At 35.5% G+C, this 25492-nt stretch overlaps 1 protein-coding gene across 1 annotated transcript; it reads left to right on the top strand.

Moving 5' to 3' along the window:
* Positions 1–2968: 2968 nt before the first annotated feature.
* TSPAN19 (tetraspanin 19) lies at positions 2969–24311 on the top strand (the record flags this gene model as incomplete). Its single annotated transcript, XM_081311313.1, has 8 exons — positions 2969–3034; positions 3114–3186; positions 5848–5972; positions 9083–9157; positions 19276–19386; positions 21015–21158; positions 22061–22144; positions 24225–24311. The coding sequence occupies 8 exons, from the start codon at positions 2969–2971 to the stop codon at positions 24288–24290; spliced, it is 744 nt and encodes a 247-aa protein (XP_081167439.1). The 3' UTR covers positions 24291–24311.
* Between the last annotated feature and the right edge of the window lie 1181 nt (positions 24312–25492).

The raw sequence follows: 25492 nt of genomic DNA, 5'->3' as shown, positions 1-25492 counted from the left end.
TAGACTTGTGTATCTTTATTTGCATTGTTTCCAGTACGCAGAACTTACTTATGACCATCTCTTACCATCCTGTAAACATCACCATGGACTTTCTTGGCTCATTGCTTAGGTGCCCAGTTTGTTATGCTCTGACTCTTTGACCTGAACTGCTATTTTGTGATAGTCTTGAACATCCTCCTTACCAAGGTGGCTGACTGAGAGTACTGCGTTCTCATCCTTTTTTCACTTCTATATCATATTACAACATTCTAGAAATTTCCTCCTTTATTGACTTCCATGAGATCATGCTTTTTGTTTTTAGTTTGTGAAAGTATGATATTAAATATTTCAAATTCTTAATTGTACTATTCTTTATCACCAATTCTGTGACCATTTCTAAATTCCTTATTTTGGCTCTGTGGTTGACTCCTGAGCCTGCATAACTTATCTACCCACATATTTGCATTTCATTTCCTGTACATATTATAAGGTTATAACCAGGCAGATATCCTCTATCACTTCAGACTCAACTGTTAAATATCAAGTTCATGAAGTTTCTTCTAAACTATTTTCCTGTTTCCAATGATTATTATTACTCCTTTATTTCCCCTTCCTACAGGAATTCCCTGATAATATTTGCTTATTTTCCACAGTGAAGCATACAAAAACTGAATTCAATTTCTCTTTTTATCCTCGATCTTTTATAATTGTCCTTTCCTAACTGGTGGTTTTGTTTTGTTTGTTTGGTTGGTTGGTTGGTTTGGTTTGAGTTTTTTCTGTCTTCATTCACTCTGATTCACTTTTTCCCTTTATCCCAGTGTTTGTCAGTTTTTCATTACTGCGGTCAGAGTACCTGACCAGAACAACTTAGAAAAAGCAAAGTTTATTTCAGTTCACAGTTTGAAAGGATTCAATTTGTATTCACCCTGCTGGCTCCATTCCTTTGGGCCCAAGGTAGCACGGAACACCATGGCAGGAGGGCAACAAAGAGAGAAAGAGAATGTGTGGAAGGAGGCACCAGGGATAAGATATAAACCACAAAAGCATACCTCCAGTGACCAACTTCTTCCAGCCATACCTTACCTGTCTATAATCGCTACCTCATAGTCCCTTCAAATTATTAATTCAGCAAATGGATTAATCCACAAATGAGGTCCAAGCCCTAAGCACTGCCTAAAAGTCTTACCTCTAAACCCAACTACATGGGGGATCACACTTTCAAATCTTGAGCTTTTGTGGGGGCACATTCCAGATCCACATCATAACATGGTTCATGGTTGTACCAGCAGCACTTTGCACATAGTGATTTGACCAAGTCTGTGCAAAGGGAAAATGAGAAGGGTGGGCTTCAACTTTTTTCTCAGTTGCTTTTCTCAATGCTTCCTTAATTTATGCACACTATTTTTCTTTCTGCTGATATAAAAGATGATACTCTAAAGCAAATTGGGGAACCACTTCAATATGTTGGTTCACATACCCAAAAATTTCTAAGACAAAGAAGAAAATTATTCATCCACCTTGGACTGAGAATAAACTTCAGTGTATTTCTATATTAGAGTGTTTTGGTCATGTATTTCTGCTTGACCCTACATAACAGGTTGATTATTGCCACATCAAAACTCAAGTCCATCCCTTTGACATTTCACAGCAGGGTTACTGCAAGGTTTTCTGGTTTACTAGTTGTCTTTTTCTTTCTCATTTGCAGATGGGCAAAGGGCAGGCAAGTTCTTGTTCATACTGGGAGAGAGGATCACAATTCTCCCACATACAGCAGTGAATAGAATTGAAGCCAGAAATAAAGATCTGCAGCATCCTGGGAGACAGCAAAATAAAAATCAGGCAGTCTTTCCAAGTGTGTGCCCTGTTAAAATAGGCCAGGCATTGAAGAAATCCAAGAATAAGACTTTAGGACAGAATTTGAAGAAACCAAATGACAGCGGCCAAGTTCAAAGCAGAGGTTGAAGACAAAGTCTGGTGGTACTTTGCGAGTTTTTAGGACGCATTTGGCTTCAGGGCAAAGTAGGGAGGAAAGTAGGTAGAATCTAACATGGGCATTATTATTTTTCCACATTCCAGTACATCCTGCCTCTTGCCAGAGAGATTGGTTCCTTCCTAATCAGGCACAAATAGTTTAAAATTATAGTATTAAATCTGCTCCCATCATGTCAGTTTAGCTACTATATTAAAACATTGTCAACTATAATATTTTTAAAAATATGGTGCTAGTGAGCATGGAAACAATGAAGGAAAAGAGAAAAGCCAGGAACATACCCAGATATTAAAACCTCCATGTCTAATAAACAAATCATCAAAATTCAGTGGGGTGAGTGTTGATTTTCCACAAAGAATTTAGGAAAATTGACTATCTGAAAACTAATTATTTAATGTAAACAACCGTAAGTAATTCTTTAAAACAAACTCACTGCTGTTTTGATTTAACAAATATGTTGAGTACTACTATACGTTAGACTTGGGCATTATAACTGCATCACGACCTGTTTTTCAACTTAAATATCTCTAATTCTAGATGGGAAAAGAGGTGAATGATAAAAGAGAGAGAGACAAACTGGAGTTAAAGAAAGAATTTTCCATGAAGAGTTTACATTATTCTGGAAAAAGGAGGGCCAAATAGATGTGAGGGAAATCTTAGACTAAGGTTAAGAAAAGCTTCTAGCAAGGGGAACAAGGTGTATGAAGATTAAAAACAAAATAAAATATCTGAAAGTTGCAAGGTCAGTAAAGCACTGTTGACATTCTTCACAGCCTCTGCTCCAGAGCAATGCAGATACAGAAAGATGGGTACAGTCTCAAGGGACCTTCAGTACATGCTTATATTGGAACACAGGAATGTTATACTGAAAACTGGTTTAAGAAGAAAAATATGCAAATGTCATAAGTAGGCAGAATTATAAAGTTTTATTGTGGTTGAATGTTCATAGTAAACTTGTGATTATCTTTTCAGATTCACCAATTTCCAGAGAAAAGCAGAATGTTAAAGAAAAACAAAATATTAATTTTTAAGTACTTTCTTAATCTCATTAATTCAGCTTTTTTGGTAAGAATTTTCATATTTTTAATGAAGAAAATATAATGTATTCATCTAGACAATTACTGAAAATATTGACTTCTTACAGATTCTTGGACTTTTATTCATGGGATTTGGTGCATGCCTTTTATTAGATGGAAATACTTTTTTAACAGCTTTGGGTATGTATATTTTTCTTTTTCTCTTAATGAAATGAACAAGGCATTTCACTTAAAACAATTATGATGATCTATTCAGCAGGTGGCAGTATTTCTCTAACATCCATTAAGTATGGCCCACCATTCCTTCTAAAGGTCTTGCCAGATGACTTCATAAGTGCCTTATTAAAAAAAGGTTTTAAATCCAGTATAAAGGAAGGGCAATTTGAGGAGGTGGGGGAACCAGGAGCTGTTACTAGACAAGGGAGAGGAGGGAAAGAAAACTGAGTTTTCTGCCAACTCTAGAATTTACAGATCTGTAGACTTGAAAAATCAACATAGTCAAATAATTTCTTTTAAAATGTAATTATGAACTATTTTTACCATCACACAAATAAAATATAATATTCTCCAAATTTGAAATCATGGATGAAATAGATGAGCCTCTTTCTTTATGAAAAAAAGTGAGATCTTTACATTGCCTTTATTTTGCCATTTTGTGATTTGTAGTGGTCACTGTAGACTGGAGTATAGGAATAAATAGGATGTGGGTTTTTTTTAATATAAACATCTTCTGTTCAAGGGAAGAAATACACATTTCAAGTATTCAGTAGGCATTTATGGCTATTGGCCATCTTGCTGGACTGCACAGATAAAGAACATATCCACTCTCACAGTACCCTCTGTTGAGCAGCACTATTCATCATTAAATGAAAGGCCAAACATTCAGTATAGAGTTGACTTATTTCTTAGTGGATATCAAATAAGAAAAAAATGTAGGGAAGGAAATGCTAAATAGAAAACTTTAATATGTTATAAAGTCCTACAAAATTGAATAATCTAGCTAGCCTTAAACTATATTAAATGTCTGATATCTTTATTCTCTTATTTTTATATACTTTGCTTCTGGACAAGGCTAGTGATGTCTGAATACATTAGCGCCTTTCCCAGAGTCATGGGGCTGTGAAGATCTTAACAACAAACTTCCATCCTTTCCATCCACACAATAATTATAATAATAGCTTCCACTTAATTAGGGTTCAGTGTGTGCCAAGCAATGGACTAAGGACCCACACAATACCTAATTTAATAATGTAGCAATTAAGGTGGAGCAAAAAAGAGTTTTTTTCTTTTTCTTCATTGTGGAGTTGACAGATAATTCTTGTTAATCTTGGTGTATTGGGTTGTAAAAAGCTCCTGAAAAGGTAAAAATAAGTAAGGAACTTGTTCTTTTAAGTTCTATTTTTAAAATTGTGTACTCAGATCAGTTAGTGAAATGTTGATTAAGGTTTTAGGATCTGAAATTAAATACATCCAAATTAAGATCCCAAATATTGAGTCTTCCTTTATTACATATCTGCCATTTTCACTTGATTTTCCTCTTTTTAAATCACCTTTGTGCTCACCTTCCCTTCATGGTAAGCCCATTCAAAAAAAGTAAGTTCCCATTTATCTCCTGACACTCTAATAACTTCCAAGAGTCTTTTGCTCTTATCATTTCTCTCAGCTATCTTCCAAATATCACTAACATAATTCACTCAAATGCAAATTTGACCATGTAGCTTCCCTATTGAAAGCTCTTCTCTGGATCCTCATTGCCATTATTTATTCATGTGCCAAAATTTAAGCATCTTCTACATGTCAGACACTGCCCCATATGTGGAAGATACAATCATGAACAAAAAAGATCCAGTTCCTGTCCCTGTTGAACTTCATTCAAGTGAGAAAAATCAGAAAATAGTACACAAAGTGCCCATAATTTCAGCAATGCTTCTACCACTCCAGCCTGGGTATTTTCAATTATTATTTAAAGACTGTGTATGCTCAGGTATTACTTTTTCCAGGAATCTTAAACAAAACCCTTTAACCTCCTTTGCTCACTGGATGATGTGTCCCTGGTGTCCAGTACAATGCTGGTGAATGTTTAGCAACTAGCTCTTGAGTAGAGAATCTTGATTCATGGCATCTGTTCATTCCCATAGTTTAAATACTCCCCCACCACAATGTGAATTCAATTGGCTTGTAAATTTCCTGAAAACTTAACAATTGACTTTTATGAGCCAGCACAAACTGTTCCAGGATAACCCTGCCTCCATTGTTCTTCCAGAAAAATGTAAAACATATGTAACTCATGTATTTGTCTTCTAAAAAAAACATATATTTGTTGTGCATTTACTGTTCTACAATCTGTGATGTACCACCACAATTCAACAGTTAGTCTGTTAGCCAGATAAATGTACAGTCACTGACACTAAATATTCACAGTTTAGTTAAGGAAAGAACATATTATAAATGAATTCAGGGTATTTACAAGAATAAGGGAAACTCAACCTACAAATATGAGTACCAAAATTATTTTAATGAATGTATGCATGAATGAGTAAACACATGAATGTTTGAATATGCATTAGAAATGGAAGAGGTCAACCTAGAAACAATTGTCTTCTATCATAGAATAAAATGAAGATAAAGGTAACAAGATTTTCTGTGATTGAAGGAATTCTCTATTATGTCAGGAAAAGAAAAGAAGTTGTTGCTAAGAGTAAATAAGAGATGCTGGAATGAGATCAAATGAGAGAAAAATCCTAGTGATTTAGTAATAGGAAAATATTGAACTGCCTTTATTATTAAATAGAAAGTAAATAAAATATCACTTCATAATAAGTCATTTTGTGCTTTCCACAGATGAAAACAAACAATTCATTATATATATTTCTCAAATCTTGATTGGAATGGGATCTGCTATTGTTCTTCTTTGTCTGTTGGGTTATTTGTCAATTCACATCAAAATTGTATGGCTCCTAATTCTGGTATGTATTTTACTTCAATAGCCCAATTTCATGTTGTATATATTGAGTATCCAAGTTACTCATATGAGCAATTGTGATTTATGTTGCTATAGTATTTCAGTAGAGCATGACCTTGGGGGTAATCTGAATGACATTCTATGCCCAAGACTTCCAGGTAGATTGTTTTTTCCCCATGGATCAGGTACCTCCATAGTTGCACTCTTAAATGTTTAATTTTCAATATACAGTCAACACTAACCCATTTCCTGGATGAAATACAGTTAACCAAACTTAGGAATCTGAAGACTAAAATCATAATAAAGTATATAAGAGTCAATATAAGAGTCAATGAGCAAAGTAAAGAAGGAGTAGGAGGGGGAAGAGTAGTACCAATAAAAAGGAAAGGAGGTGCGGATGGAGGAGGGAGAGGAAGAGGAGGAGGGGAAACATGTCCTCTAGTCATTATATTTTTGCCTGTCAGTGTGCCATATGGAAAACTACCTTATAATTTAAATCCTACTTTATTATTTAACGAAGAGAAATTAACTGCTGAGAGGGACAGACTCACGGCAGTTGTCTAGCCTCTTATCTCTCTCTCTCTTAGCACCTAACATGGAAAGATGAAGGATCATCAGTAGTGTACACCTGAACATGAGCCATTCACCACACATGTGGCAGGTGTGGATGACAGTTCACTTAGATGAAATACAGCTTTTAAACTTTCCTTTGAATCAAATTTGAATTTATAACCACTCTCCTATCAAGCAGATAAAGGATTCTGTTGCAGCCCTTCTTTCCATTTCCAGGAAGAATGTAGAGGTACCTTGCTTTTATGTACCACTGAGGTCTGGTTGGTCACTCTGGCCACTAGTTACCAGTCTGCACTGGTTACCACAAAAGCAAGTCTCATGGTGCCTTCAGATGTACTTCTTCTGCTGTTGGAATAGACTTCGATGATAGCAATAGGGGGCTACTCATCCAGCATATTTCAGTGTAGGCATACCAGTGAAACCCTTTTGTGAAGGATTAGCAAATAGCCATTAGGTTCCTTCCCAGCAGGATCCCGCCCCTATGAGAGTCACACCTCCTCAATGACACGGCAATTAATGGAATCATACCTGACATAAGGACCAGTTACTACTTATATTTAGTAATTGCAACTTAGAGTTTTTAGACTTTTACCCTGGTCATGAACGTTTTAGTCAAGGCTGGAAATTACAGTGTCATTTCCCTATAGTATCTTGCCAGGAAGATACCAAGAAGCTGTGTGCCTATTGCTCTGGGAACCACAATTTCCAGGATCTGTTTCAGAATCTTCTTAATCTAAAAACTGACTCCTTTCTCTTCTTATTCTCCTCCAAAGCCCAGTCTTCTTCGCAAATCTTATCTTTCTTTCCGGGATATTTAGCCTAATTTTCTGATTGGCCTTCAGATTTGGAACAGGGAAACCAGGACAGAAATGACTTGAAAGGAAAATCTTGATTTCTTTTTTCCTTTCCACAAATTACCAGTTAAGCAAGAGAAGCACACAGCCTGCTACTAGTATAATGTTGGGGATTAGGGATGATAACTAAAGGAGGAAAGTAAAACGAGAAAAAACATAAACACCCCATGTGATTTATGTATTAAGAGCATCCAAATGATAAAAGTTTTCATAGATACCCTCATAAAGATGCATGTGTATATAAGATCTGAGAGGTTAAGCCCCAGAGCAAAGATACTACTGTCCCTTCTAGACACTCCATGGAAGGCTACTGCTACTTATTATCATCATGACCCTTGCTAATTCTTCTCTGAATATACCAATATTTTTCTTATGAACACATTCCTTTGAACCATTTGAATGTGTACAGTCAACTGATAAATTGTATAGGCCTAAAGGCTATTCCACAACTTAAAGGGATTTTGTTTATACCTGCTCTAATTCAAGACACTAATATAATATAATCTAGTAATCTGATCTAATCTAGCCATTTCTTAATTATTATGTACACTTTTTATGGCCTCTACCAATCTCTTTTTATCTTAATGATTATCAAGTGAGATAGTATATGTAGAATTGTAAATTTAAACTTCTCAATACATGGCAAGAAATAGTTTTATCTCCGAAATTCTGTCTCAGAAAAATAAAAAATATTTATGCCAAATAGAAAATAAGGACTTGGCTACCATTACCAACCCAATTATAGATTGTATGGGTGGGCTAGAGGAACTGTCTTTAACTTTGCCTAAGAAGTTGTAAATGACAAAAAAAATGTAGGTGCATATTAGGTAGTACTGAGTTTTAGGAATCCAGATCCATATCCCTTCTTCCTATTCTCCTCCAGTCAACCTTGGCTACCGTTACTGACCCAATTATAGTAATGTAGATTATACACACACACACACACACACACACACAGAGTACATTTAGACTTGTACTTAATTGGCTAGTTTAAAGTATCAAATGTTTAAACTCTGTGAAATTAATAATATGAACGGTAAATAATTACTACTTATATTCTACCTTTTAAATATTTAGACTGCTGAATTGTAAATTATTATAAACTCTAGATTATATGTACCAATACATTCAACTCTGGTGATAAAGACTGAAGTAGCTATAGGTTTTAAGAAAGAAAACAGTCTAATTCATGTGAAAATCGTTTTATTTGAAGCTTTAATTTTTCGAAGAACTAGTTCAAGAACCCATGCAGAATTAAGTTTATTATTGTAGCTACTATTGGTGTACTTTTTACTTCATACATGGTAGGATACTTTGCAAATTAGATCACAAGTTTAGCAGAATGACCCAATAAGTGGAGTGCCATATTTTTGAATTCCCCTTTGGAACAACTTTATTTCTGAATTAAGAGGATATCATCAACAACTCCATTAGACCAAGTAGCCTGTTTGGGTTCCCATGGAATATGATAACTTCTTTCTAGAATATTCTTATCCAGACATTAATTGATTTTTTATTGAGTTCTTATTTCAATAATTATGCCAATATTTATGAAGACAGTAAAATTTAGGGATACCTATGTATATTTTAGGCTGTATATTTCATATGATGTGTATTTTCTCATTATTATAGCATCTAAAATATAAATTAAAAACTAAACATCATCTCTTTTTTTCTTGTGTTTTAGTATGCAGTAGTGTTGTCATTGGCCTTTGGTGTCCAAGTTGTATTTTCAGCACTCATCTTCACAAAGAAAGAGGAGGTATAGAAAATGAACCCTTATCAATATTCTTTTATTTGAAATATAAAGAAAATTGGGGGGCTACAGAAGGCGGGACACCGCAGAGAAGCGATTAGCAAGCAGGGAGGAAAGTGGCTGCCATTTGGTGGAACCCCACCGGCCAAGCCCGCACTGACCCCCGGGCTGAGTACGGGATTTCAGATGGGGAAGGAAGGGAAGGAAGCGATACAGTCCCGTCCCCCACAACGGAAACTCCACCAAGGCAATCAGCGGCCACCATCTTGGAGAGCTGAAGTATCCACCGCCACTCTCCTACAGACTGCAACAATAAAACAGGTCTGTGTCACTCAGCCCATCTCCCATACATCGGGGAATCCGCATAAAACCTCTCCTAGGCTTTCCGGGGGAGGGAGTATCAGAGTGAGCCCGCATAAAGACTAGGGGAAAACTAGAGACACCTGACCTTCAACTCCCCCTCCCATCAACAGCCAAAACGAAACATGTCTAGCCAGCGCTGGGGGAGGGGCAAGCAGAAAAAATCAAAACGATAGAGTGCCAGGGATCCCAATAGCCAATTGTGTGACCCCGGGAATCCGGGCTGACTGATTCGCCCGGCCTTCCCCGCAGCTACAGAAGGTGGGGCACCGCAGAGAAGTGATTAATTAGCAAGCAGGGAGAAAAGTGGCTGCAATTCTGTGGAATCCTGCCAGATGAGCCCGCACTGACCCCCGGGCTGAGTGCGGGATTTCAGAGGGGGAAGGAAGCGGTACAGTTCTATCCCCCACAATGGAAACAAAACAATAGAGTGCCGGGGTCCCCAATAGACACCCTCCACACCCAACAAACGGCAGGTCCAGAGTACAGTTTGAACTGCCAAGAGCCATCACTCAGGGGAAATCTGGTCTAGCAGGAGAAACCAAGACTAGCAGGAGAAACTAGGGGACTAGAGGCCAGGCCCTCACAACTGGGCGGCTAGAAACTGCTGGCCCGCCAGCGACAGTTAACCCACTGCCCGCGTAACTGGACGGTAGGAGAACGCCCACCCGCTGACTACCGACCGCGGGACTGGGTGCCTAGAGATCGCCTGCCCACCGGCGACAGCCGGCCCGCTGCCCGCGCGACTTGGCAGCCAGAGTCCACTCCCCCGCCGCAACCGATCACCCTCCCGCTGCCTGAGATACTGGGTGGCTGGAGACTGCCCACCTGCCTCGACGGGGAGCTGATACCAAACAGAGACAGTCCAGTCACACAGCCCCATTAGGACACCCCAGCAAGGAGCCTGGGGCCCGTCATAGCAGAGTAGTGACGTCACTGGAGCTCGGCCATCGGAATTCCTTCCCAGCAGAATCCACGTTAGCAGGCACAGTTTAACAACACAAAGAAGAAACAACAGAGTAATACAGAACCAAAACAAATCTATAGAAGAGAGCAGAAACACGGCAATCAAATAGAGCTAGAAAGTAACGTGGACAACATGAGAAAACAAGGGAAAAAAGGAGTACAAACAATGCAGGACAACTTAATTCTACAGGAGGACATAGAAACATCAGAAGCAGGGATAGGGTAAGAACTCATGGCATACCTAACTCGAATGGAAAGGAATATTAGGGAAGACATGAGACAGCAAGTCCAAGCAATAAAAGTATATTTTGAAAATGAATTAAACAAACAAATTCAAATGGCAAAGAACGAGCTCTACCAGGAGATAGAGATCTTAAAAAAAAATCAAACAATAATCCTAGAATTGCAGGAAAATATAAACCAAATTAAAAGCTCAAACAAGAATATTACAAACAGACTTGATCAAGTAGAAGTCAGAACATCAGATAATGAAGACAAGGTTTATCAACTTGAAAAGAATATAGTCAACACAGAAAAGATGCTTAAATCCCACGAGCAATCTATTCAAGAGATATGGGATGTCATAAAAAAACCAAATTTGAGGGTCATCGGGATAGAAGAAGGCACAGAGACTCAAACCAAAGGAATGGACAGCTTATTAAATGAAATAATTCTAGAAAACTTCCCAGAGATGAAAGATGAAATGGATTGCCAAATCCTGGAAGCCTACAGGACCCCAAACATTCAAAACCATAATAGACCAACTCCAAGACATATAATTATGAAGATAGCCAACGTACAGAACAAGGAGAGAATATTAAAAGCTACGAGAGAAAGGAGGCAGATTACATTCAGGGGTAAACCAATTAGGTTAATGACTGATTTCTCATCACAGACTTTGAAAGTGAGAAGATCCTGGAACAATGTATTTCAAACGCTGAAAAATAATGGATTCCAACCAAGACTACTGTATCCAGCAAAATTAAGCTTCAAATTTGACAATGAAATTAAAATGTTTCACGATAAACAAAAGCTAAAAGAATTCGCAGCAAGAAAACCAGCACTGCAAAGCATTTTGAGCAAAATACTGCAAGAAAAGGAATTGAAAAATAGTGCCCAAAACTAACAGCAGGAGGTATCTCAGTAAAGGGGGAGGAAAATAACCAAAAAGTAAAACCAGCCAAACTAAAATAAATAAATAAAGAAGCATGACTGGAAGTACAAATCATATCTCAATTATAACCTTAAATGTTAATGGCCTAAACTCACCAATCAAGAGACATAGGCTAGTAACCTGGATCAAAAAAATAAATCCAACAATATGCTTCCTTCAAGAGACTCATATGATAGGAAAAGACATACACAGGCTGAAGGTAAAAGGTTGGGAAAAATCATACCACTCACATGGCCCTCGGAAGCAAGCAGGAGTGGCCATACTCATATCGAATAAAATCAACTTTAAACCTAAGTTAATCAGGAAGGATAAAGAAGGACACTATATACTGTTAAAAGGAACCATCCACCAACAAGACATAACAATTATCAATTTGTATGCACCAAACAATGGAGCTGCAACATTCATAAAACAAACTCTCCTCAAGTTCAAGAGTCAAATAGACCACAACACATAATTATGGGTGACTTCAACACACCGCTCTTGCCATTAGACAGATCCTCTAGACAAAAACTGAATAAAGAAACTATAGAACCCCACAGCACAATCAAAAACCTAGACTTAACCGACATATATAGAATATATCAACCATCATCAAGTGGATACACGTTCTTCTCAGCAGCACATGGATCCTACTCAAAGATAGACCATATATTATGCCACAAGGCAACTCTTAGTAAGTATAAAGGCGTGTAGATAATACCAAGCACCATATCTGATCACAATGGAATGAAATTGGAAATCAATGATAAAAGAAGGAAGGAAAAATCCTACATCACATGGAAAATGAACAATATGTTACTGAATGATCAATGGGTTACAGAAGACATAAAGGAGGAGATGAAAAAATTCTTAGAGACAAATGATAATACAGACACAACATACAGGAATCTATGGGACACAATGAAAGCAGTTTTAAGAGGGAAATTCATTTCTTGGAGTTCTTTCCTCAAAAAAACAAAAAAACAACAAATAAATGAACTCACACTACACCTCAAAAACCTAGAAAAGGAAGAGCAAAACAACAACAAATGTAGTAGAAGACAAGAAATAATTAAAATTAGAGCAGAAATCAATGAAATTGAAACAAAAAAAAAACATTGAAAAAATTGATAAAACTAAAAGTTGGTTCTTTGTAAAAATAAATAAGATAGACAGGCCCTTAGCCATGCTAACGAAGAGAAGAAGAGAGAGAACTCAAATTACCAACATACGGGATGAAAAAGGCAATATCACAACAGATACTACAGAAATACAGAAGATAATTAGGAAGTATTTCGAAAGCCTATATTCCAATAAAATAGAAGATAGTGAAGATATCAATAAATTTCTTAAGGCATATGATCTGCCCAGATTGAGAAAGGAAGACACACACAATCTAAACAGACCAATAACAAAGGAAGAAATAGAAGAAGCTATCAAAAGACTACCAACCAAGAAAAGCCCTGGACCGGATGGGTATACAGCGGAGTTCTACAAAACCTTCAAAGAAGAATTAATACCAATACTTTTCAAGCTATTTCAAGAAATAGAAAAAGAAGGAGCTCTTCCAAATTCATTCTATGAGGCCAACATCACTCTGATCCCAAAACCAGACCAAGACACTTCAAAGAAAGAAAACTACAGACCAATATCTCTAATGAACTTGGATGCAAAAATTCTCACTAAAATTCTGGCGAAACAAATACAAAAACATATCAAAAAACTTGTGCACCATGATCAAGTAGGATTCATCCCTGGGATGTAAGGCTGGTTCAATATACGGAAATCAATAAATGCTATTCACCACATCAATAGACTTAAAGACAAGAACCATATGATCATCTCGATAGATGCAGAAAAAGCATTTGACAAAGTACAGCATTCCTTTATGTTCAAAACACTAGAAAAACTAGGGATAACAGGAACTTACCTCAACATTGTAAAAGCTATATATGCTAAACCTCAGGCTAGCATCATCCTAAACGGAGAAAAACTGAAGGCATTCCCTCTAAAATCTGGAACAAGACAGGGATGCCCTCTATCACCACTTCTATTCAATTTAGTTCTCAAAGTACTAGCCAGAGCAATTAGACAGACAAAAGAAATTAAAGGCATAAAAATAGGAAAAGAAGAAATTAAATTATCGCTATTTGCGGATGACATGATAATATACTTAACAGACCCAAAAGGGTCTACAAAGAAGCTGCTAGAGTTAATAAATGAATTCAGCAAAGTGGCAGGTTATAAAATCAACACACATAAATCAAAGGCATTCCTGTATATCAGCAACAAAACCTCTGAAATGGAAATAAGGAAAACCACTCCATTCACAATATCCTCAAAGAAAATAAGATACTTGGGAATCAACCTAACAAAAGAGGTGAAATATTTATACAATGAAAACTACAGAACCCTAAAGAGAGAGAGAGAGAGAAGAAGATCTCAGAAGATGGAAATATGTACCCTGTTCATGGATAGGCAGAACTAACATCATCAAAATGGCGATATTACCCAAAGTTCTCTACAGGTTTAATGCGATGCCAATCAAAATCCCAATGGCATTTCTTGTAGAAATAGATAAAGTAATCATGAAATTCATATGGAAAAACAAAAGACCCAGAATAGAAAAAGTCATTCTAAGAAGGAAATGTGAATCTGGAGGTATAGCGATACCAGAGTTCAAACTGTACTACAAAGCAATAGTAACAAAAACAGCATGGTACTGGTACCAAAACAGGCAGGTGGACCAATGGTACAGAATAGAAGACACAGAGACTAATCCACAAAGTTACAACTATCTTATATTTGATAAAGGGGCTAAAAACATGCAATGGAGGAAGGATAGCATCTTCAACAAATGGTGCTGGGAAATTGGAAATCCATATGCAACAAAATGAAGTTGAATCCCTTTCTCTCGCCATCCACAAAAGTTAACTCAAAATGGATCAAGGAGCTAGATATCAAATCAGAGACGCTGCGTCTGATAGAAGAAAAAGTTGGCTCTGATCTACATATAGTGAGGTCGGGCTCCAAATTCCTTAATAGGACGCCCATAGCCAAGAGTTAATAACAAGAATAAACAAATGGGACTTACTTAAACTAAAAAGTTTTTTCTCAGCAAGGGAAAAAATAAAAGATGTAAACAGAGAGCCTACATCCTGGGAACAAATTTTTACCCCTCACACCTCAGATAGAGCCCTAATATCCAGAATGTACAAAGAACTCAAAAAATTAAACAATAAGATAGCAAATAACCCAATCAACAAATGGGCCAAGGACCTGAACAGACACTTCTCAGAGGAGGACATACAATCAATCAACAAGTACATGAAAAAATGCTCACCATCTCTAGAAATCAGAGAAATGCAAATCAAAACCACCCTAAGATACCATCTCACTCCAGTAAGATTGGCAGCCATTATGAAGTCAAACAACAATAAGTGTTGGCGGGGATGTGGGGAAAAGGGTACACTTGTACACTGCTGGTGGGACTGCAAAATGGTGAGGCCAATTTGGAAAGCAGTATGGTGATTCTTGGGAAAGCTGGGAATGGATCCACCATTTGACCCAGCTATCGCCCTTCTCGGACTATTCCCTGAGGACCTTAAAAGAGCGCACTATAGGGATACAGCCATAACAATGATTATAGCGACACAATTCACAATAGCTAGACTGTGGAACCAACCTAGATGCCCTTCAATAGATGAATGGATAAAAAAATGTGGCATCTATACACAATGGAGTATTATGCAGCACTAAGAAATGACAAAATCATAGAATTTGCAGGGAAATGGATGGCATTAGAGCAGATTATGCTAAGTGAAGCTAGCCAAGCCCTAAAAAAACAAATGCCAAATGTCTTCTTTGATATAAAGAAAGCAAAGAAGAACAGAACAGGATGGAAGAGCATGAGGAAAAGACTAACAGTAAACAAAGACGAATGGGGGGAGAGAAAGGGAGAGAGAAGGGAAAGCATATGGAAATGGTAGGAGACCTTCAATGATACACAAAATTATAAGAGGTTATGCGGGGCAAGGGGGAGGGGGGAAAAAGGGGAGAGAATTGAACAACAGCAGAGGAGATAGAGAGGGAAGATGGGAGGGGAGGGGAGGGGAGGGTAGATAGTAGGGGATAGGAAAGGTAGCAGAATACAACAGTCACTAATATGCCATTATGTAATAATGTGAGTATGTAACAGTTGTGATTCTGCAATCTGTATTTGGGGTAAAAATGGGAGTTCAAAACCCAATTGAGTCTAGTGTATGAAAGATGATATATCATGAGCTCTGTAATGTTTTGAACAATCAATAAAAAAAAAAGAAAATTGGGTACCTTCCATTAGTGAGATCTTTGAGCCTAAATTAAAAGCCAAGAAAAGAAAACTTCTTCGGGGGCAAAATATTTAGTAGAAGGACTCAAATTCTATATAGGAAGGGGGAGGGGTCAGATTGTATGGGTGGGCTAGAGGAACTTGTCTTTAACTTTGCCTAAGTAGTTGTAAATGACAAAAAAAAAATGCATATGAGGTAGTACTGAGTTTTAGGAATCCAGATCCATATCCCTAATTCCCATCCTCCTCTAGTCAACCTTGGCTACCATTCCTGACCCAATTATAGTAATATAGATTATACACACACACACACACACACACACACACACACACACACACACAGAGTACATTTATACTTGTACTTATTTGAAATGCAGTGATTTTTTTAAACAAGATGAACTGAAAATTCACATATCTTGCATAGATAAGATCCTAATGATATAATTGAGTTAATTATAATGAGATTTGTATTTATCAAATTAAGTTTAAAATTCATATAATAAATTATCCATAAAAACTTTATGATAAGAAAATGTATGACTGCCCACAATTACTTTTAATAATGTAAGAAATTTTAGTGTTCCAGTGCAGCTCAGATCTGTTCTTGAAGCTTGCTAGATTATCCTTTAATCTGTATCCTGTAATGAAAAAAAGAGCAGTTTTAAAGATCTGAGTATGATTACAGATCAACAACCTACTTACCTTGTAATTATTAACTAACAAGTTAATAAATCAGATACTCAAAAGTTCTCTTTCTTTCTCTTCCTTAATCTTGAAGGAGTCCCTAATTAATTCTTGTGGTTTTTAGGATCTTCCCAGGGTAACTGCCACAGTCCAACAAAACTGTTCCTGTTTCTGTATAACACCATTGCCAGTCATCTTGGTGTCTCATTACCGAAAGCCTGTTATTAATGACCTGGCACTTATAGCTTAAATTTCAGTGTATGTACATGTGTGCCTGTATGCATGTGTTTATGGGGTGGGGTATGTATCAGCCATATAAGTTGGTGTTTAGAAAGTTGTTTTGGTGGCAAGATACCAGATTCCACCCAGCACAACAGCCTCATATAACCTGATCATATAACCTCAACATAACATATAAAGATTCTGATTACATAAACATAATTTATCATAATCATACTTACTTCAATATTATTCACATACTCACCTCTACATATAATAAAAAGAATAACTACTAATTACTATTATGCCAAAGACTGTTATAAGTACTCCATGGACATTATATTAAACTTCCTCCCAACAACAACTAGATATGCACTGTTACTCCCACTTTATAGAAGAGGACACTGAGAGGTTGAGATGAAAAATGATTATTAATGTATTTCATGACCAAATAACAGGACCTGGACTGGAGCACTTATTAACTAACCCCAGAGCTAGCAACATTGCTGATATCAACTTGACTTTTGTATTGAAAAAGTCTTATGAACTTCTAAGTTTTTATGCCATTTGTAGTATTAACTCAGCCTTGAAGATGTAGTAGAACTTTATCAGATGCTTATTAAATTGAGTATGTATAAGGTATTCTATTTACATAATACTCACATCAATTATATGTGAAATTCTTGTGTACTAACTACTCATTCATATACATTATGAATATCCCAAATAATGTTTTAGAGGCTGAATTAAGCAATACGTCCCTTTCCTCTAATCCCCAGCAACATAAAATGAAAATAAAAACTGTTCTAAATAAAAACTTAACATGAAGAATAAAATAGACTTAAAATCCCCACTTTATATTATTATAACTTCTCTGCCTTAAAGCATAGGTATATAAGTAACTGAATAAAGTTTAACTTGTATACATTTTAAAATTATTTTAATATTACCACAAGTTATTTAGTTTTCATTTTTCAAAGACAGTTAATGCAATTAAAAAATTATTAGACTAGTACTGAAATGAACAATATTAAAAGTGTCAATTCCTTTTAAAAGTGTTTCCTGCCTTTTGATATAATTGAAGGCCAAATTAGAAGTTAGCTATGAAAATCATAATTTTTAAAATGCTTATATATGTTACTATTATCTAGATTTTTAAAGAACGATTTTACCCTATTCAGATATGATCATTTTTTTGTGTTAGTATTATAGTGGAGAAAAAGTAAATATCTTTTCCTCACCCATTGCAAATTCATGGCTTAGGCCCCTGTAATAAAAGAAAGTCTAACAAGAGAAAAGCATAACAAATTTACTGAACCAATGCTTATGGGACATGAGAATCTTCTGAAATAAAGAGCCAAAAACACAGGGAAAACTATATTTTTTTTAACAGTCATGCAGAAGTGTGATTAGAGGACAAAGGGTATTATCTAATGGTAATAACTGTGGGAAACTTAATAAGGCCTCTTTGTTCAGAGTCATCTTGGACTCTGGGTATAGACCAGGACCCCCTTGGAATGAGAGTCTTATGACCTTCTCTCAGTCGAACTAGGTCAGAAAATTTTTTTATAACTTGCTTGAGGAGAGGAAGTGGGAGAAGGTCAGAAAGTGACCTTTCTGCTTTTCTAGTTCTCTGGATTTTTTAACTTAAAATATTCAGTATGCCAGTATGCCATACTTTGGAGTATTATGTTCTGAGCCCTTAAAGTATTATAATGGAACATATTTAAAATAGAAAAATCATAATTCTTATAAACACATTTAGTAGGTACATCAATGATTTTATTTAACATTTCCATTAATAAGGAAAGTAATAAAATACAAAAATCAAATCAAAGGAGATGTTTTTATTGGTCATCACTTAAGAGATGCAAAACAGGCTTGGAGAGGGGAAAATTTACTGGTATTTTCTCCCTCCAAAAATAATTTTTGTTTACCTGACCAATAATAATTTGTATAACTATAGTTTTCTACAACTTACAGAGTTGTACAAGTTAAATTATAAGCCATGAATGGACAGACAGCCATCAAATTAATGAATCCTAAAGTTTGCTTGGAGAAGCCTAGTTTCCATTGAAAAGACTTTCAGTGATCATTTTTAGGTCTTTTCTAAGTCTTCCACAATTATTCCTGAAAAGAAATGTATAAGAAGAAATGTGGAACCCCTTGACATTCTGGAGATTAGCACATTCATTTCTCCTAATAATGAAGTAAGTTTAATATATTCTTCCTATAGATCATGAAGTGAAAGATCAAATGCTTTGACAATAAAATTTCTAAAAGGAGTTTTATGGAAAAAAATCACTGAAAAAAAGGTCCTCTTATTTCTGACATTGAAGACTGTTTTGAGGGGAACCATTAGGAAAAGTTTCTGTGAAATTTTTGCTTTCTAATGCGATTTTTCAACAGGTTCAACAACTATGGCATGACAAAATGGATTTAGTCATTTCTGAGTATGGATCTAAAGATAAGCCTAAAGACATACCCAAGTGGACTATTCTGAATGCCTTACAGAAAACAGTAAGATGAAATTAGTACAAAACTAATAATTGGGTATCAAAGGTGATCACTGAAGTTGGGAGAGAGAATAGGTGGGAGCAATGGGTGGGTAGAGGAAGAAGAGATTGTTGAATTTCATCCAAGCAAGAGAGTGAAGTGGCATTATCCTCATCATCTTGAGTTTATCCCTCTTTTGTAACTGTTTTTTTCTTCATTGATATTTAAAGTGCACTCAAACCTGTTTTCACCTGGAAAAGTGTATACATAGAAGATATGGAAAGTTTTCACTTGGGGATATAATGAGCAACTATAAAGAACAAAACAGGATAGGGATGTGGCTCAGTGATTAAGCACCTCCTGGATTCAATCATTGGTACCAAAAAGAAAAGAAAAAGAAAATAGCAAACATTTACATAGTGCCAGATCTTTTAATAAAAGCTTTGCATATATTATTGCATTTAATCCTCCCAACCCAATGAAGTAGGAAATATTATCCTGATTTTATACACGAAGAATAAAAAAATTGGGAACTACCAGAATTACACAGCTAAGATGTGACAGAGTCAAGATTAAAACCAAAGACTCTAGCACTGGATTTTGTATTCTTTACTGCTACACTCTTTGCCTCACATAAAAACAGTTATTACTTTTAGTACATTTAATATCAAGAGCATTTTAACTCAATTGAAATTAATTATAAATGCTTTTACTCATTTTTCTCTGATGTATAAGATCTGCACCTGTGCTGATTTTTCAGGTTGCAGTAAAACTTATGATAAGTAGGAAAACCATTCTGTGTTAAGACATCACTGTTAATAAGGAGATTTCAGTTTGTAGTTCCTAGCGACAGGTATAATTGAGATATATATGTGTTTATTTTGATTAATATTTAGTAACCTAACTTTGAAGCATTAATTTAAGTCATGAAACTTTTTCTAATTGTGCAAAGATTAGGAAACACATTGAGAAAACAATAAAATACTCAGCTTTTTTTGTTATTTCCTGTGTGACAAAAATTTAAATGGATTCTTTCCGATCCATCCAATTCAACCAGGATTCCAGAATTGACACTGGAAACGAGACATTTCTTAGAAGTTTGAGCATTTCTATGACTATTTTTATTATCCTATTTTTTATTCTTTGTGGAAATTTTTCACACAGTATCAAATTGAAAGTCAATATCTCACATTAATCCTAAAAAAGTAAAAATACCCTCTCTTTTTAAATAGTCCAAACAAGTGTGACAGCAGATTTTAAATTAATATAGAGAGAAGTTCTACAGTTAGGAGCAAGATATGGCTCAAGTACTTTCCTGCAGTATAGTACATTGTGAAATGTCATTTGTGTATATATTTATCCAGTAAGTCTTCAATCTGGGAGTCCTATAATATAAAATAGACATATAATGTTATCTACCCACGCCTGCTTATATGAATCTTTAGCTCTGGCTGACAAAAACAGTATCAACACCAAACAAATTAATCAACAAAATATACTTATTTTAAAAATAAATAAATAAACTTATTTAATTCATTACATTGCAGTGGGGAGATATATTACCTTCAAAAACACTTTAATATGCATGGAAATCATATAATTAACTGCATTTTGAATAGTTTATGCTAAAATTTATAGAGCCTTTTTTCTAGTTACAGTGTTGTGGTCAACACAATTACACAGATTGGATAAAGAATAAGAATAAAGAAACTTCAGACCAGGTTCCGTGTTCTTGCACAAATTCTACGTTAACAGAATGGTTTTGTGATGAGCCACTGAATGCAACTTACCTGGAGGTAAAAATAAGTCAAAGTTTGTCCAAGGGTGGAAAGTGTGTTTGTTGTTTGTTTTGGAAGTTCATTTAGAATTCTGAGCAAATTTTTATATAAATACCATGTTATTCATGGTGGCTACATTCTTAAATCACATTATGAAACTGAACTTGTAATTAGGTTAGTTGTAGTATTGTTTCAGGCATATAATAAATAAATAAACTGTAAGTGATTTAAGCACTCCTTTAACTTAGGATACTATCAACCTTTCTCTTAAACAAGGCTGCAAAAGCCCTGCAGAAAGAGAAGGTACTTTTGTGAGAATCCTGGTTGGATAGGATTGGTAAGGGATCAACAATACCAGAATTAAAAACACATGGTTGTTAAAAGGAGAGAACCCTCTCTTGATCACAAAAGTAATATTCAGGACAGTGATGCAGAAACAAAGTAAAAGCTCATCTAGAACAACTGGTATTAATGACATGGAATATTGATAAACCCAGGGATTCCTTTCCCAAGAACCACTAATATTTTGTATAGTTTATACATTGACTTTATACTTCTAACTTTAGTACGTATCTTTTCAATTACATAATTGATTCATGCATACATCAAGAATTAAATCTTTTAATAACTTCTATATTTGAGAAATAGTTATTTTCAGTGGTGGTATGTACCCTGATGAATTACAATAGTAGTCTGCAGAAAGCCAAACCCCTTTCCAAAACTTAATAAATTTCTGATTTTGATTTTGTGTCAATATATTAGCAACTTTAAAGTCAGCAAGTGAAGTGTCCTGCTAACAAATAAAGAAGCTCCCTAGACATTGGTAAATTATTAATCTCTATATGTCTTTTCTTCTGCTTAACAGAGTTATTAAAGCCATTTTCATCTCCAAGTTAATCTAAGTAGTTTCTTTTCCTTAGGGTTGTGGAGGTAAAATCAGCACATGGTTTGACGCTAATGCTTTAACCTTCATTGGAATTAATTTTGGACTTTTGACTTCAGAGGTGAGCTTTTGTTTATATGTTTATGGATAAAAATATTAAATATAGACTATGCATAATAGACTGAAAAACAACTTGGTGGAAAAATAGGACAAAAGTTAATAAAATAGGAGTCAGGACCTTGTGACTCTTTATACCAAGTAGGATCCAGCTGGAAGCAATACCTTAGTCACTAGGTAGATAGAACCTGTTTAATTAGTGATCATCCTGGATGTAGTTATTTCATTATTTTGAGATACACATCTGTTCATTTATTTTCTCTATTTCTGTATAAAATATGTTTATATGTATTTATATTGATATAAATATATGAACATATATAAATATTATAATATAATATAAATATTTTCATATAATATAAAATTTATATATTATAAATATCTATATTTTATTATTGGTAAGCAATATTGATAAAGGATATATAATATCTACATAATTTAAAATAAAATATATATTTAAATATATATATATAGTGTACAGGAAGTAAGAGAATAAATGGACAGGTGGATATGTCAAAATAATGAAATAACTTCATCCAGGATGATCATTTGTTAAACATATAAAATATATATGTAGTAAGAGTACCTTGTAAGGAGTTCTGCAATTTGGCAAACTTCAGAAATCTAAGTAAATAATTACCTTTACTAAGATTTACTGTTAATGTATTCATACATTCATTCATTCAGTAAATTTGTAGGAAAGTGGAGACCTAATATATATTGTTCTATTCTAGATGTTGGAAAATCAATAAGAAGAAAAATAAACACATTCCAAGGCCTGCAGGGTGCCAGTTGCAGAATTGGAATTTAAAAATACCATTCTCCAGCCTCAGTTAGGATTGAAAAGAGGAAGTGCAAGCTATGAATTCAGACAAATTATGAGTGGATAGATTATTATAGTGAGGATAACTATAGTTTTATTATAGTATTATTATACTTATCATTGGAGCAATTTTGTAATGCATACTTTGCCATAGTAGAATACTGATTTTGAATCTGGTTTTATGTTTATCCACAAAACTACTGACCTAACATTACAGCTCCTAAACTGGTAGCAGTTTTAATCACAGAATGATAGTAAACTAAGAGTACCATTTAAAGAATCAGGGTTAATTTCATTCTATTAAAATGTTTTTCTCTATTGTGTTCAGACTGGTGTGTTTAAGACAAGATTGAAGACGGAGATGGTATCTGTGCTTTATTTTATCTTGTATTCTTTTTACACCATTTTCATGATGCCATACTAAAATGAAGGAGTTTTGTCAGATAAAAGACATAGAAAGATGATCAACAAAAACTAGATCATCAGTTCATCAAGGCATCTATTCCAATTGAAAGGGTAAAGTTTCTAAGCTGGAAACCTTGAATTGAAATGTAAAAGATTAGGTACTATTAAGTTCCTCTGTTACACCCAGATTCCTGAGATAGTTAAGACAACGCCCTACTGGCCATTCAGCCTAGGGCCCTGTGCAGTTCGTCACAGGGCCCGAACCAATCAGTTTGAATATGTACCCAGTTTAAAAGTGACCAATCACCCCTGTCCAGCCTGTTCCCGCCAATGAATGGACTAATCATGTATCAGAGTTGTTGTTCAATTTTCCCGCGCCTCATGATGATTTGTTCTGATGTATGCAAAGCCCCCCACCCTCTCCAAAAAGTGTACTTAAGCTCTGCTTGACCTCTGCTCTGGGCTCCGGGCTGCTCTCCCTTCTTGAGTGAGCATGGAGTCCCAGCGCGCTGGAATGGATCCAATAAATCCCCCTTGCAATTGCATGAAGCTAGTCTCGTGGTCTCTTTCTCCGACGTTTCGCCTGACCCTTACACAATGACAGTGTATATGATTAACTCTAATAAGTTTTCTATTAGTCCACTATAGGTGAATTTGGTGAGAACTAGGCTACTCCAGAAAACTCATTCTGCAGAGTTTTTATTCACTGCCATGTGTAGCTTACTCTAAAACTTGATCACCAGATTCAAGCCCTTTTTTCTTTAAAAGAGGCATTTTGGTAATTATGTAGTATCAACATTATAAATTACTATTCTTATAGATTAAATTCTGATTTCATTGTTTCATTTTCTCCCAGGTTTTGCAAGTCTCATTCATTGTTGCTTTCCTCAGACACAAGAATAGAATTTATGCAGAAACGTGACCTCTGCATTTCAATTTGACTAGAAGAAACCAGTTAATTTTCAATATAATCATGTCATATTATTTTACTCTATTATTGTTTGGATATGTATCCCTCAAAGGATTATAGACTATGTTTGCCGCAGTCTTGGCTGGGCACAGAATCAGGAGCCACCACATAGCTTTGTAGATTCAAACAGCAAATCTTTATTCCCGAACTCACACCGGCCTCCACACACGTTCTGGGGTAATCCCAGTTCTGCTGCCACCCAATTCACCTACTCCACGAGGCTTTTTTCCCAAAATGCTCTCTGAATCTCAGGAGAGCTCAACGGGAGCTCAGGTAGCAGGAACGCCCTAATTCCAGCAGCAATAATCCTCAACATCGAACTTCCCTAAAACCCAAGGTCTTAAACTGGGAACGCCCTTAACCCAAGGAGCTGGATACTTCCTCAAACTGCAGGACACACCCTAATCCTGGATCCACCCTGGTCGTTGAGCAGGGTCACCTTTCTCAAACACACATGCAAGGTCAACAGCGAAATTAACATGGGGTACGCTGGCAAGGAAATATTGATGCGTCATATCTACTTGGTAATGGCCCTCAGCATATGTTAAAGACTTTGTTCACAATTGGTAGCTCTCTTGGGAGGAGATAGAACCTTTAAGAGGTGAAGCTACTAAGAGGTTTTCTGGTCACTGAAGGCATGTCCTTGAAGTAGATATTGGAATCCCAGCCTCTTCATATGGCATTCTTTCATGTCTCAGACACAAAATGAACTTTACTACACCACGTGGTCCCCACCAAAGGCTAAAAAATAATGGGACTAATTGGTTATGGACTAAAATCTTTGAAACCATGAGCTGAAATGCAATTTTTCTTATATTTTCTCAGGTATATGTCATGGTAACAAAAAGCTATATTATATGTAATATGGAATTATTGAACATGTATAATAAAAATTAATGAAATTTAAAAATTTTCCACAAAATGATATTTTTGATAAATTTATCATAAAAAATTGGATAAATTTTTCTATTTAGCACTTTATCTTATGTAGTGAAGTTTCTCCATATAATTTGTATTTTTTATGTAGAAAATATACCTGTATGGTGTTTGGAAAATGATAAATAAGTATTTGTAACACGTAAGCATTTGCAAATCTTAAGAAAAGAACACTGATTTATACAAGAATGTAAAGAAAGATTGAAAATCCTAATTAA

The sequence above is a fragment of the Spermophilus citellus genome (genome assembly GCF_964194105.1).
Source record: "Spermophilus citellus genome assembly, chromosome: 10".
Taxonomy (NCBI): Eukaryota; Metazoa; Chordata; class Mammalia; order Rodentia; family Sciuridae; genus Spermophilus; species Spermophilus citellus.
This window is presented reverse-complemented; position numbering and strand designations above follow the sequence as displayed.